At 45.5% G+C, this 12123-nt stretch overlaps 1 protein-coding gene across 1 annotated transcript in view; it reads right to left on the reverse strand.

Moving 5' to 3' along the window:
• The window catches only part of CCDC61 (coiled-coil domain containing 61), a 786500-nt gene that overhangs the window by 192597 nt on the left and 581780 nt on the right, over positions 1 to 12123 (reverse strand). Inside the window, exon 12 of the mRNA XM_086938445.1 lies at positions 4635 to 4713. Coding sequence (XP_086794571.1) covers positions 4635 to 4713 — 79 coding nt within the window. The remainder of the gene's footprint in view (positions 1 to 4634; positions 4714 to 12123) is intronic.

Below are 12123 nucleotides of genomic sequence, written 5' to 3' on the forward strand. Positions count from 1 at the left end.
GTGCTAACTGAATTGTTATCTTTTTACTGTATTGGGAAGATTTTTAATCAAATTAAGTGAAATAGGGGTCAAGACTAAAAGAAGAAATTATAAACAGTATATATGTCTTGCATTTTAGAACGTTGCAAATAGAATACGTTTTTATGCTTATTTTTAGATGAATGTAAATTACAATATGTATAAAGACCTGTTTTATAAGCTTTGATGATTCTTTGAATCGAATAAAGAATTTAGATGATGATGACTAACCTATCCACCACTCAAATTACTTTCATATTTCACAATACTAATTCAATACTAATCCTTTATGGGTTCCAGAGTAGCATGCCACTCGTCGAAAAAGCGATTTGTTGCCTCATCAGGAGTACTAAGTGCTATATAAATGCAATTACAGTACATTACCTCCTCCGACAGAAAAGAGGCACAGGTACAGAGAACCAATTTGTCTGGGAAGAAGCTGGTGTACAGAGGGTAAACAGAAGGTGCCTGCAGCTCGCTGCCACCCCCCCCCCAAAAAAATCCGATGTGATGGCCGACAAGTAGACTATCTTGATCGTCAGAAGTCTTAGAGGGGGGCAAAAATTCATGAGTTAAAAGGGTTCAGATCATTAAAACCAAAATACGGTCCCATTGGGGTATAAAGAAAGTTTGGCAGGAAACCTATGTTAAAGACCCTTCAAGAAGCTTCCCACAACAGGTGATCCTTCATCATGCTCTTTCATGGCCGAAATAAATTAATTATCGATTCATTGATTGATTGACAACAGGTAATCCGGCAACTGCAAAAAAGCAGACATTGCCAAAAGATAGCCATTGACTGTGCTGAGAGCAAAGCCTTGCCAGACTAGAGACAAAACAGTAACACTTTGGACAATGGTGCAGAAAGAAGATCAACATGTTTTTCAGAAACTTTAATGAGGAGAAGTGCTGCCATTGCGTGCTGTAGGTGGTGGGGGAATAGATCTATGCAAGGTTTTCCCCAGTCATGATAGAGACCGTCCACCTCCTTCGGATGTAAACGCCATTTGTGATCTGTGAGGGAGTTCCAGTCAATGCTAGAGGTGCAGAGCCTCCTGGCAGAGGTCCTCGACCCCAACCCACCCTGTTTGGTAGCAGCTTTCCCTTGATGGATGGGTGGAAGGCTTTCAATGCCAAACGAATCTCTCTCAACTCCAGCAAGCTGATGTGCAGCTGAGACTCAGCCGGACACCAAAGTCCTCTCATCTCCACCTCTCCTAAATGGCTGTCTCAACCCAGGAGTGCTGCATCTGTCACCACTGTGAGATCTGGGTGAGGAAAGGAGAGGAGTCTGCTGCTGATGTAATCATGGTTTGTTAGCCACCACAGCAGGTGTTTTACAGTTCCCTACAATATCTGGACCAGGACAGAGACATTCCCATATTGCAGTACCTCCTGGTGCTTCGGGTCCCACTGCAGAGCCTGCATGTGAAGCCAGCATGCTTTAGCAACAGGATGCAGGAGGACAGATGACCCAGCAGCCTCAGAGTCAGCCTCATGGATGTCCAGGATAGAGCCTGAAACATCGGTATCATAGCATGAATATCCTGGATTCACCACTCCAGAGGATACGCTGGAATTGCACTATGTACAGAATGGCTCAGATGAAAGGGAGCATCTGAGAGGGAGTCAGGTGTGACTTCGGCCCTTTGATAGTGAACCCTATAAATGCAGGGGTCCACTGTAATCTAAAGGTGGGTGACTACTGCCTGAGGAAAGTCCGCCTTCAACAGCCAGACATCGATGTAGGTGACAATTATAACGCCTGACCTAAAAAAATGGGCTGCAACCACACCATCACTTTTGCAAACACCAGAGAGGCGCTGGTAAGGCCAAAGGGGAGCGCAGTGAACTGAAAGTGCTAGTGGCCCTCGTGAACAGCAGGTAACGTCTGTGGGCTTACAGGACGGGTATATGGAAATATGAGTCCTGCAAATCCAGCAACACCATCCACTCTCTGGGGCCAGGACAGACAGGACATGAGCCAATGTGAGCATTTCGAATTTCTCTTTTCTTAGGAAGTTTAAGGCAGGGCCCTCCATCCTTCTTCGGCAACAGAAAGAAGCGGTAAGAAAAACCATGGACTACTTCTGATGTCTGCACCCTTTCGATGGCTGGGGTAGCTCTTCTGGTGCTGCGCTTATGCCACGGAAAGAAAATAACTGGCACTGGGATGGCACCTATATAGGTACCGATGCGGAGTCAGCCAGAGCCACCTACTGGCGCACAGAGGTTCTACTCAAGAATTTCCGGATCCAGTCTGACATCAGGGAAATATTGTACAATAAGGAACATGTAGCTAGAAGATTTTATCAGATTATTATATGCAGCAATCTTTGGGCAAGAGTGAGAAAAACAACAACTGCAAACTATATGGTTTTCAAAGGCGGATGATAAAAGGAAGTTAAAAAAGGAAAGAATTCAAACAGTTTCAGTCAGAAAAAATGTTAAAGCTAGAGCTAACAAGCATTTGCAATGCAATAGGTCTTGCATTGCTGAAAGTTTAAGTTATTGGCATTACTAATAATAATGCACCGCCAATAGCTCAAACTTTCAGTATTGGAAGAGATAATGCATTGCACATTTTTTTTTCTATTCACTTATTTTTTCAAGCAATCGCGGCACCTGCACCTATTGCTTGAAAAATAAATAGAAAAAAAAAACATTTGCAATGCAATAACTCTCGCATTACTGAAAGTATGAGCTATTGGCATTGCATTAATATTAGCAACGCCAATAGCTCAAACTTTCAGTAAAGCGAGACCTATTGCATTGCAAATGCTTGTTAAAGATGAGGTCCTTTTATGGTTATATTGAACAGTCTCTCCTACATCTATGCAAGTAGTGATGATACACCAGTTCAGTCTCCTTTGTAGAGATTATCAGTTTCCGTCACGTTTTGTTTATATTCCTGTACTTCAAAACATATGTTTTAATAAACTATGAAAAGTTAAATTAATGCAACAATAGTAAAACACACTGGACTGGTTAACACATTTGTATAAAACTCCCTGTTCTTTCAGCTGCGGGTTTAAAAAAAAAATTTTAATCAACAAGTCCAATTATACATATTCTTAACTGTTTTGGCAAATCAGAAAGTGTATTTAACAAAATAGGAGCCTCTACTACATTAACCGCATCGCTGCTGCGGTGATTTTTGCGCTGTGCGGCTGTTTTCTAATAACCACGTTACATGACGAGCTCAGCTCGTCATCCGCACACGTCACCCGTGGCTGATGACGAGCTCAGCTCGTCATCAGCATCGAAGGGGTTAAGCACTGTGTTCCAGGATACCTCATCTAAGCAACACCTCCCTTTAATCAATATTTCTTCAAGTGTTGAAGTGCCGTTACATAAGCCTGGGCAAACCAACTTTAAACACAAGCAGACAGAACCTGGTACGGAAAGGCAGCAGACACTACACATGCACACACACAGGAACACAAACAGACCTGAACAAGTACCAGGAAACAACCACAAGACTTGAAACATCAGAGGAACATAACCATGAGGCACTACGTGACTTCTGGTTCTTAAGTCCATTATGCACAGAACACCCGACTGCGAGGATTGTATTCCAATTGCACAGTGATTACTAATCCATTAAGCAAGCACTGTGCAAGGTACTGTCACTTGTATAGGTGCTACCTAATCCAAGGGGCAGGCCTGGGTAAAGTTGCGTAGTGGGAGGAGTTTGGGGATGGAACAGGCACCCTCTGAAAGATTTAACAAGCCCAATACCCCTTGAAAAGAAGCCAAAAATCAAACGAATATCCAACCAAAAGAAGCCCAACTGCTGACGGACATCCAAAATTGCGAAAGAAGGCTAAAAGCAAAGAGCAGGAGGCAGCACTAACCCAATGCTGGCATTAGGAGGAGGTGGGAGGGAGAAATGCTATAGTTAAATCTAAGCAGCTATGGTACCAACGCTGAACACAGGCAAACAGTAATAAAGCAGGAGACCAAGAAAAAAACAGTCCCCCAAAGAACAGATATAGAACCATAGCGTGACGAGACAAAACTTAGTCCTGCTGCGTGGGATGAACGGAAGGGAAAAAGGAGGGACAAAGAGTCAGTACTGACCACTAGCAAGCAAGGATTTTTAATGGACATGGACATACACAAATGAAAAGCAAAGGTAAGCAATGGGTGGAGTTAGAATCCTAGATAGCCTATAGAACAGGTCGCTGAGCGGCAGCTAAAGCACTGTTTACTATTGACCTAAAAATAGCTCAAACTATTTGCTCTGCGTGCATGATTTTGAAGTTACAGAGGTGCTGCTGGAAAACGTTACCGTTTACACATCTCATAGGTCTGTAACATGCCTACTTCCCAGCGATTAGTGAAAAGTTTAAAATTGGTGTAGCTCTATATATGGCAAGTCAGAGAAGAATTTGACTTATGTGGGATGGTCCATCTCGTGTGATCTTGTGAACAGTAGATCTGTATAGATGTCAGTCTTATTATTGTGCCCTTTTTGGGTAGGAAGTTTGTGAGTGAGTAATGTTCTAATATGATTTGTTGCGTTTGAATGTGGAAGTAGCGAGAAAGTAAGAATACCACTGTCCTACGACTGGATTCAAAAACTGTTGTTTTGCACCAAGACAGTAACAAACCTTGCCAACCACATTAATGCCATTCCAAGATGAAGAGGTTAGGGGTTTTCTGGTTCGTTTCACCCTCCTTCTGCCAGCACTAGAAAAAAAGTAAGAAAAAAAAATCTGAAGAGGTTCCTTCCTGTTTTAATTTTTGCATATATCATCCTTAAGCCCCACAGGCCCATTAGTACTGTGTTTTGACCAGAAATGATGAAAACCTGCCTTTTAATAAAGTAGCTTTCATTGCACTACTAGTCCAAACTGCATGTTCAGCCTTTCTTTTGAAGGACTGGTGAAAAGCGTAATCACAAAGGAAGGTAGACAATTTTACATACATTACAACCAGTAAACAATGGACAAATCAATCTCTGGTCATCAAAGAATTACATGTGAAAGAGAAGAACAAATCATTTTCCTTCAACAATTTGGATGGATTTCACCCTCAGAATCCTTATGTGCACTGTTATCACGCACCAAAAAGGTTTCTGCATGCAGAGAGACCAGCCACAGGTGGCGATACTAAAGACTCCACAGGAAGCATTATACAATCAGATTCCACTAGGGCCCCAGAGGAGATGGTGTCATTAGTTTTCTTACATTATTACACAAAACGAGGAGGCCAAAGAGGCAGTACGGCAACATCAAATAAATAGAAAAATAAGCAACCAAAGACTAACCATACTCTCAGTGAAGAGGAAGATAGAGGACAAAGAATCTGCAGAAGCTTGCACATCCATCAGAAAGAACGGTATAGAAGATACTTAATGAAATGGGTAATGACTGGCAGGAGTATTTTTGTGCCTTGAAGCAATTTACATGTTGTGCATTATTCCACCATCTAGTGGTTTGATCCAGAATGGTCTTCTGTCTTTTTTGTTTCTTTAAAAAAAAAAATGTGTGGGTTTCATCAGCAGCCTCTATATGGTATGTGCACCCCCTCTGTGACGTCAGACATGTACGCCAGAATTTCCTGTGCGTGGTCGCATTCTTCCCTTATAGCGAGTTGTAGATGTTTAAACTCCCTCTTACCCTGCTGTATTTTTGACTTTGTCTGTTTGCCCCTGGCATTTCCGGGGAGACAGGTGGGTCACATGCGCATCCAGAAAACTCTTATAGCTTCAAAACGACTCATACTGATAAGTAACCATTTTGTTTTGCAGAGTCCATCTTTTCCGTTGTTTTGAGGTGTATATGGAGCACTATGTTGCCGCCAAACAGATGTCATAGAACACATTTGCTGGATAAGCCAGTACTGCTCCCTACTTCCTCAATGACTGTATCTTTAGTTTTGCTATTAAAAAGCTAAGAAATCACTATCAGCTATACCTAAAGCGCACTCCACTAGAAGTAAAGTGGCTACTGCTGCTTTATTGAGGAATATCCCCATACTGGATATTTGCAAAACAGCCTTGTGGAGATCTGTTTATACATTCACAAAGCACTATTACCTAGACTCTGAATGCTAGAGCGGATGCTCAAGTAAGACTGGCCTCCATCCGAAAACTATTTGCTTAATGGCTACCTTAGGTGCTCTTCTGTCTTTTCCACCGCTCTTAGTAGAGATAGGCTTGCTACTCTATTTAATGCTTATGAATAACAATGGAAATCCTCTACGGGAGAAGGAATAGTTTCTTACCTGTAACTCCTGCTCTCTTGTAGGGGAATTTCGATTATAGTCATAAGCAATACTCCCTGATTCCCAGTGGAGTGGACAGAGGAAATCAAGATACCAAAATATTACCATGCATTGCCTCAAAAATAATTGAAGGAACTGCCACCTGCTGAGCATGATTAGATACTGGTGGTCCCTGCGTTCTTAAAGGTACAGCCTCTATTTTTAACTCATAATGACTGCCTAGAGGGCTACATTGTCCTGCTCTCCATCTCTATAAAAAAGGGGTTGTGAAAGAGATGTATGCTACTTTATAAAAACATCATGAAATTATACTTATGTACAATTCTCCTGTAAAGGATGAAAGATTGGACCATTGTAGCTTATTCCTATAGGCTGCAAAACACTTTTTCTTTCTTAAGTTGCACGGCAGGCCTTCCTGAAGAAAGGCGAACGACTACACAAGATATATAGTGAAAAAGTGCTCCAGGGTCCCCGCTCATGGGTGGGATTAGTCAGTGCTTCTGATTGTCAATGGAAAGCCCCCATCAGAGAACTGGGGATTAGTTATTAAGACCACCCTATTGTGTGTGAGAGAGAGAAAGCAAGACCAGACAGTAAGAGAATCGGGATACTCTCTGGAGGTATTTTAAAAGAAATGTGTGGAATTCTTGTTTCTATGTGTATGTGTGCCCTCTTGATTATATGAGGACTGTGCCAAAGGCAAGCAAGTAGTAACAGTAGGACATTAAAGAGCTGCAAATATTACAAAACAAGGAAACATTAACATTTCATTTATGGCCTACATTTTGTGCAAGAGTTAACATGTTTTGTTTATACTGATATTTTCCACATGTTTTGGTATGTCCTACAACTGACATGGAACTCATTATTTCATGATGCCGGATACACTTTTGTCCTCTGGGTACACTGATTACTGACCGAAAGTTCTAAAAGTGCTATTGATGGCTTGGCTGCATTCATGGTTTAGTAGATCCATCCATTATTATTTGGGGATCGTTCCGAGCAGATCTTTACACCCCCCTTTATTAGCATATATAACTGTTAGTCTGTACTTATGGAAAGTTTAAGACGAATAGCAAGGGCAATGCAAGGGCAAATTAAATACTCACAAAAAGGGTCTGTATGATCATGTCTTTCACTGCCTCTAACTCAATTTAATGAGTACCTGTGCTTATGTTTTCCCCTTTAAAGCATTGGTTAGGACCATGGCACTTCGTCTTCTTATATATGAGATCTTGTTTCTTGCACCACTGGATACATTTGTTCCACTTGGAAGTGTAGCACTCTTATGTTCTTTGTCTTCTGGCTTCTTTGAGAAGATCCGTTGTCCTGTTTGGAAGAAGGAGGTGGCCAAATTCTAGGTATCCAAGAGTACAACTGCTAAGCTGAGAGTAGTTGGTTCTGAGGAACAAGTTATTTACCTTCGGTAACGATGTATCTGTAAGAAACATCAATTTGTTATAGATTCCTTACCTTAGAATTACCCCTAGGAGTAAGACTGGTCTCAGAAAGTTTTTTCGTCAGCCGTACCTCTGCGCATTGGAAGGTAGCGTTGGTCGGCTCCGCGTCCGTTATTGGCGTTGTGGCACCGGAATGATGTAGCTACTTCGATGCCGCCCTCGCGTGCTGAAGACAGTTCTGTACACGACTTTCCGCGCCAGAAACGCAGAGCCATGCAAGACACTGACAATTGGTGCACAAAACTAGGGCCCTGAAAGGATATCCTTAACCCTAAAAATCAGTGTGCAGAACGGGAAGGATGGGTGGGGCGGTAAGGAATCTATAACCAACTAATGTTTCTTACAGATATATTGTTACTGTAGGTAAGCAACTTGTTCATCTGAAAGAAACACGTTAGTTATAGATTCCTTACCTTAGAAAAGATACCCCAGCAATACCAACCCCGGTGGTGCGTCTGCAAACCAATATTACACTAGAAAGTCCTGGAGAACAGAACAGCCAACGAAGCAGCCTCTCCGGACTTTACTGTCCAGGCAGTAGTGTTTCGTAAAGGTGTGCAACGATGCCCACATAGCTGCCTGGCAGATATCATTCAGAGGAACTCCTCGCCCTAAAGCAGTAGTGGCTGCCGTCGCCCTGGCTGAATGGGTGTGAAACCCGACTTGAGGCTCCTTTTTCGCCAGAGAATAACAGGCCTTACACAAAACAAAACAACCCATGAGAGAGCGTCAGTTTGTGTACGGCCCGACCTTTTTTGGCGCCCACGTAGCCAACAAAGAGCTGGTCATCCACCCGGAACTGTTTTGTGCGGTCTAGATAAAAAGACAGCGCACATTTTGGGTCCAGACGGTGGAGCCTCTCTTCCTCTTTGGAAGGATGCAGAGGCAGAAAGAAGGTGGGCAAAATGATGGTTTGCCCAATGTGAAAGGCAGTATCAACCTTTGGCAGAAAGGATTGATGGGTTCTGAGGACAACTTTGTGCGGATCCACAGAGAGAAAAGTAGGCTTCGAAGAAATAGCCTGGAGCTCACTCACTGGCCTGGCAGAAGTGATAGCCACCAGGAATGCAGTTTTGAGAGTTAAAAGACTCAAAGGACATTTATGAAGTGGCTTAAAGGGAGCTCACATTAAATAAGTTAAGACTAGATTCAAGGCTAACTGAGGCATAACGAAAGGAATAGGAGGACAGAGATGAGTTATGCCTTTCAAGAAACGGTTAACTGTGGACTTGAAAAGAGAAGGCTGATATGGAAGCCAAAGGAAGGCAGAAATGGCCGAGATATAGCCCTTGATAGTGCCCAGAGCAGAGTCCTGTTGGGCTAAAGAAAGGAGGAACAAGAGAAATCAGACAGAAAGGAGGAACAAGAGAAATCAGACAGAGAAAAGATCCACAGTCTTTGCTGTGCACCATGCAACAAATTTGTTCCACTGACAGGCGTATACCGATTTAGTGGAGGGGACGCCTGGCTGCCAAGATTACATGTCAAACTTCAAGTGGCAGGTCAGTGCAAGACGAATCGCCCGGAGCTCCAGAAGGTTGATGTGGAGCCTGGACTCTGCCGGAGACCAGAGGCCTAGGATCTTCCACTCTACCATGTGGCCGCCCCATCCCAGGAGTGACGCATCTGTCACCACTGTGAACTCTGGTTGGGGAATGGAGAGGGATTTGCCATTGGTCCAATCTTGGTTTGTAGCCACCACTGCAATTGTCGTGCAGTGCCCTCCGAGATCTGGACACAATCTGACAGATTCCCCTGATGCTGCACCCACTGGAACTTTTGGTCCCTGCAGAGCCCGCATATGCCATCTGGCATGATTGACCAGCAGGATGCAGGAGGCCATGAGGCCCAGCAGCCTCAGGGTCATCCTGACCGAAACCCGGGATAGAGGCTGAAAGATCAGAATAATAGACCTAATGTCCCAGACTCCTTGTTCGGGAGGATAGAGCCGAAACCACATCATGTCCAGAACCCCTCCGATGAACAGGAGCTTCTGAGAGGGAATCAGGTGTGACTTCGGCACATTGATGGAGAACCTCTGCGAATGCAGGAGGTCGGCCGTAGTCTTGGGTGCTGGTAAGGCAAAAGGGGACCACAGTAAACTGGAAATGCTCGTGGCCTACCGTGAACCGCAGGTAATGCCGGTGGGCCGGGGATGTGAAAAGTAGCATCCTGCAAGTCCAACGCTACCAACCAGTCTTCCGGGTCGAGGGCAAACAAGACCTGAGCAAGTTTCAACACTTTGAACTTCTCCTTCCGGAGGAAGCGGTTGACGTTCCTGAGATCCAAGATAGGATGCAGGCCCTTGTCCTTCTTGGGGACCAGAAAATAGTGGGAACCATAACCACAACCTATTTCTAGAACAGGAACGCGCTCAATGGCTCCCTTGCCAAGAGAGCAGTAACTTCCTGCAGGAGAAGGGCCAGATGATCCTCAGACATGCGGTGGTATCTTGATGGCATGGCTGAAGGGGTAATCTCGAAGGGGAGAAAGTAGCCCTTTCGGACTATTGGCAAAACCCACCTGTGACGTGATGGTGCGCCAGTGGAGAAGGTGATGGTGGAGCCTGCCGCCCACTGGCGTTTGATGGGCCTGAAAGGACAGACTAGGAGGGTTTGGAGGCTGCTGCAGAGGGTGGGGGGGTGATGGACTGGCCCGCCGCTGGCCCTGGTACCACAACAGTTCTTTCCACGTCCCCGGCCGAGCGAAGGTTGAGGAATTTGCTGCAGCCTGTGGCTCTGGGCGGGACACCCCTTCTGTAGCCACGAAAGGAGCAAAAAGCAGTCTGCGCAGGGCGAGCAGAGAGGCCCAAGAACTTGGCCGTAGTCCGCGAGTCTTAGAAACGCTCCAGAGCACTGTCTGCTTTGTCGACAAAAAGGTGACGGCCATCAAAGGGCATGTCCATCAAGGTATTCTGGACATCCCCAGAAAAAAACAGTCGACCACATCCAGGTGTAGCGATGAAGCACTACTGACGTTGAAATGGTCCTGCCCAGAGAGTCGGCGGTGTTCAGCCCACAACGTATTGCAAACTTCGAAGCATCCCTCCCGGCGGCAACAGCCTGGGAGAGCACTGTCCGGGCATCCTCCGGACACTGAGGCAGCACCTGCGTCACCGTATCCCACACCGAGTGGGAATAACGGCCCAAGAGATATGCAGTGTTTACAGACCGCAGTGCTAAGCTGTGGGAAGAGAACGTTTTCTTTTGGATTTACCTTCCTGTGGAGCGGTAGGGAAGGCGCTCTTGGAAGTGGAGGCTTGGACCACTAAGCTCTCCTTGGTGAGGTGTTTGGAAAGGAAAGTGAGGTCGCCCGGAGCCGGGCGGTGGCGTCTGGAAATCATCCTGTTCACAGAAGCCCAGGTGTTGGGCCTGGACCAAGTGACCAAAAGGATGTCATTGAGGGCCTCATTAAATGGAAGCAAGGGCTCAGAAGAGCTTGCAGCCGATTGAATCACCTCTGTCAGGAGGTTAGTCCAGACAGCTGCTGTAGGAAGCTAGAGGTTGAGAGCCTCGGCCGCCCTATGCAACACCACTGCGTACAACGCTCCCTCCTATGTAGCCACAGTAGGAGGAGATAACATGCCATGGTCAGGCGAGGTGTCCAAACCACTGGCACCCCAGTTCCTTTCTCCAGTCCTGTGGACTTTCCTGGTCAGCTAGAGGGTCACCTGACCCCTCCTAGTCCTCCTCAGCGTCTGGGTGCCATTCTGGTTGAGAAGGGGCCCCAGGAGTAAACAGGGGAGTTTAAAAACCTCTCTCCGGCCAGATCCGGGTCCACATCGGGATGGACGGCGGGGTCGATGCCGGGCGGGGGGACCCGGGTCAGTCGTGGTAGTGGTGGCAGGGGGAGTGGTACCCGTGGAGGTGTAAAGTTGTTATGTTAGCTAAAATGTATAAAGCACACAGCTACTACCAGGAGTGTCCCGGCGCTGAGATAACAGAGACCACATAACATTGAAACAAAGCCATACCACTGCTATGTAGCTCACAACCGAAAGAGCCATGTTTTCAGACTCTTCCTAGCAGTAAGGAGGTCAGGGATCTGTCTGAGGGAGAAGGGCAGGCTATTCCACAGCCGGGAAGACACTGCTTGAAAGGATCTACCTCCTACCCTGGAGAGCGGGATCTTCGGAGCCGAGATCAATAGCTGGGAAGATCTCAAAGTACGCTGTGGAGTATAAGGTTGAAATCTTTCCCTAAGGTAGGGGGCTCCAATCTTGAATGCTTTAAAGACCAAGACCAAGGCATTAAAATGTATTATTTTCTGCACCGGGAGCTAGTGTAACAAGGAGAGAAGCTGAGTTGTGCGAGTCCCGGTCCCTGTCAGAAAAATGGCCCTTGCCGCCACATTCTGAATCACCTGTAGTCTGCCCAAGAGATATTCAGGAAGGCAGAGATACAGGGAATTA

The sequence above is a fragment of the Lissotriton vulgaris genome, chromosome 9 (genome assembly GCF_964263255.1).
Source record: "Lissotriton vulgaris chromosome 9, aLisVul1.2, whole genome shotgun sequence".
NCBI classification, from domain to species: domain Eukaryota; kingdom Metazoa; phylum Chordata; class Amphibia; order Caudata; family Salamandridae; genus Lissotriton; species Lissotriton vulgaris.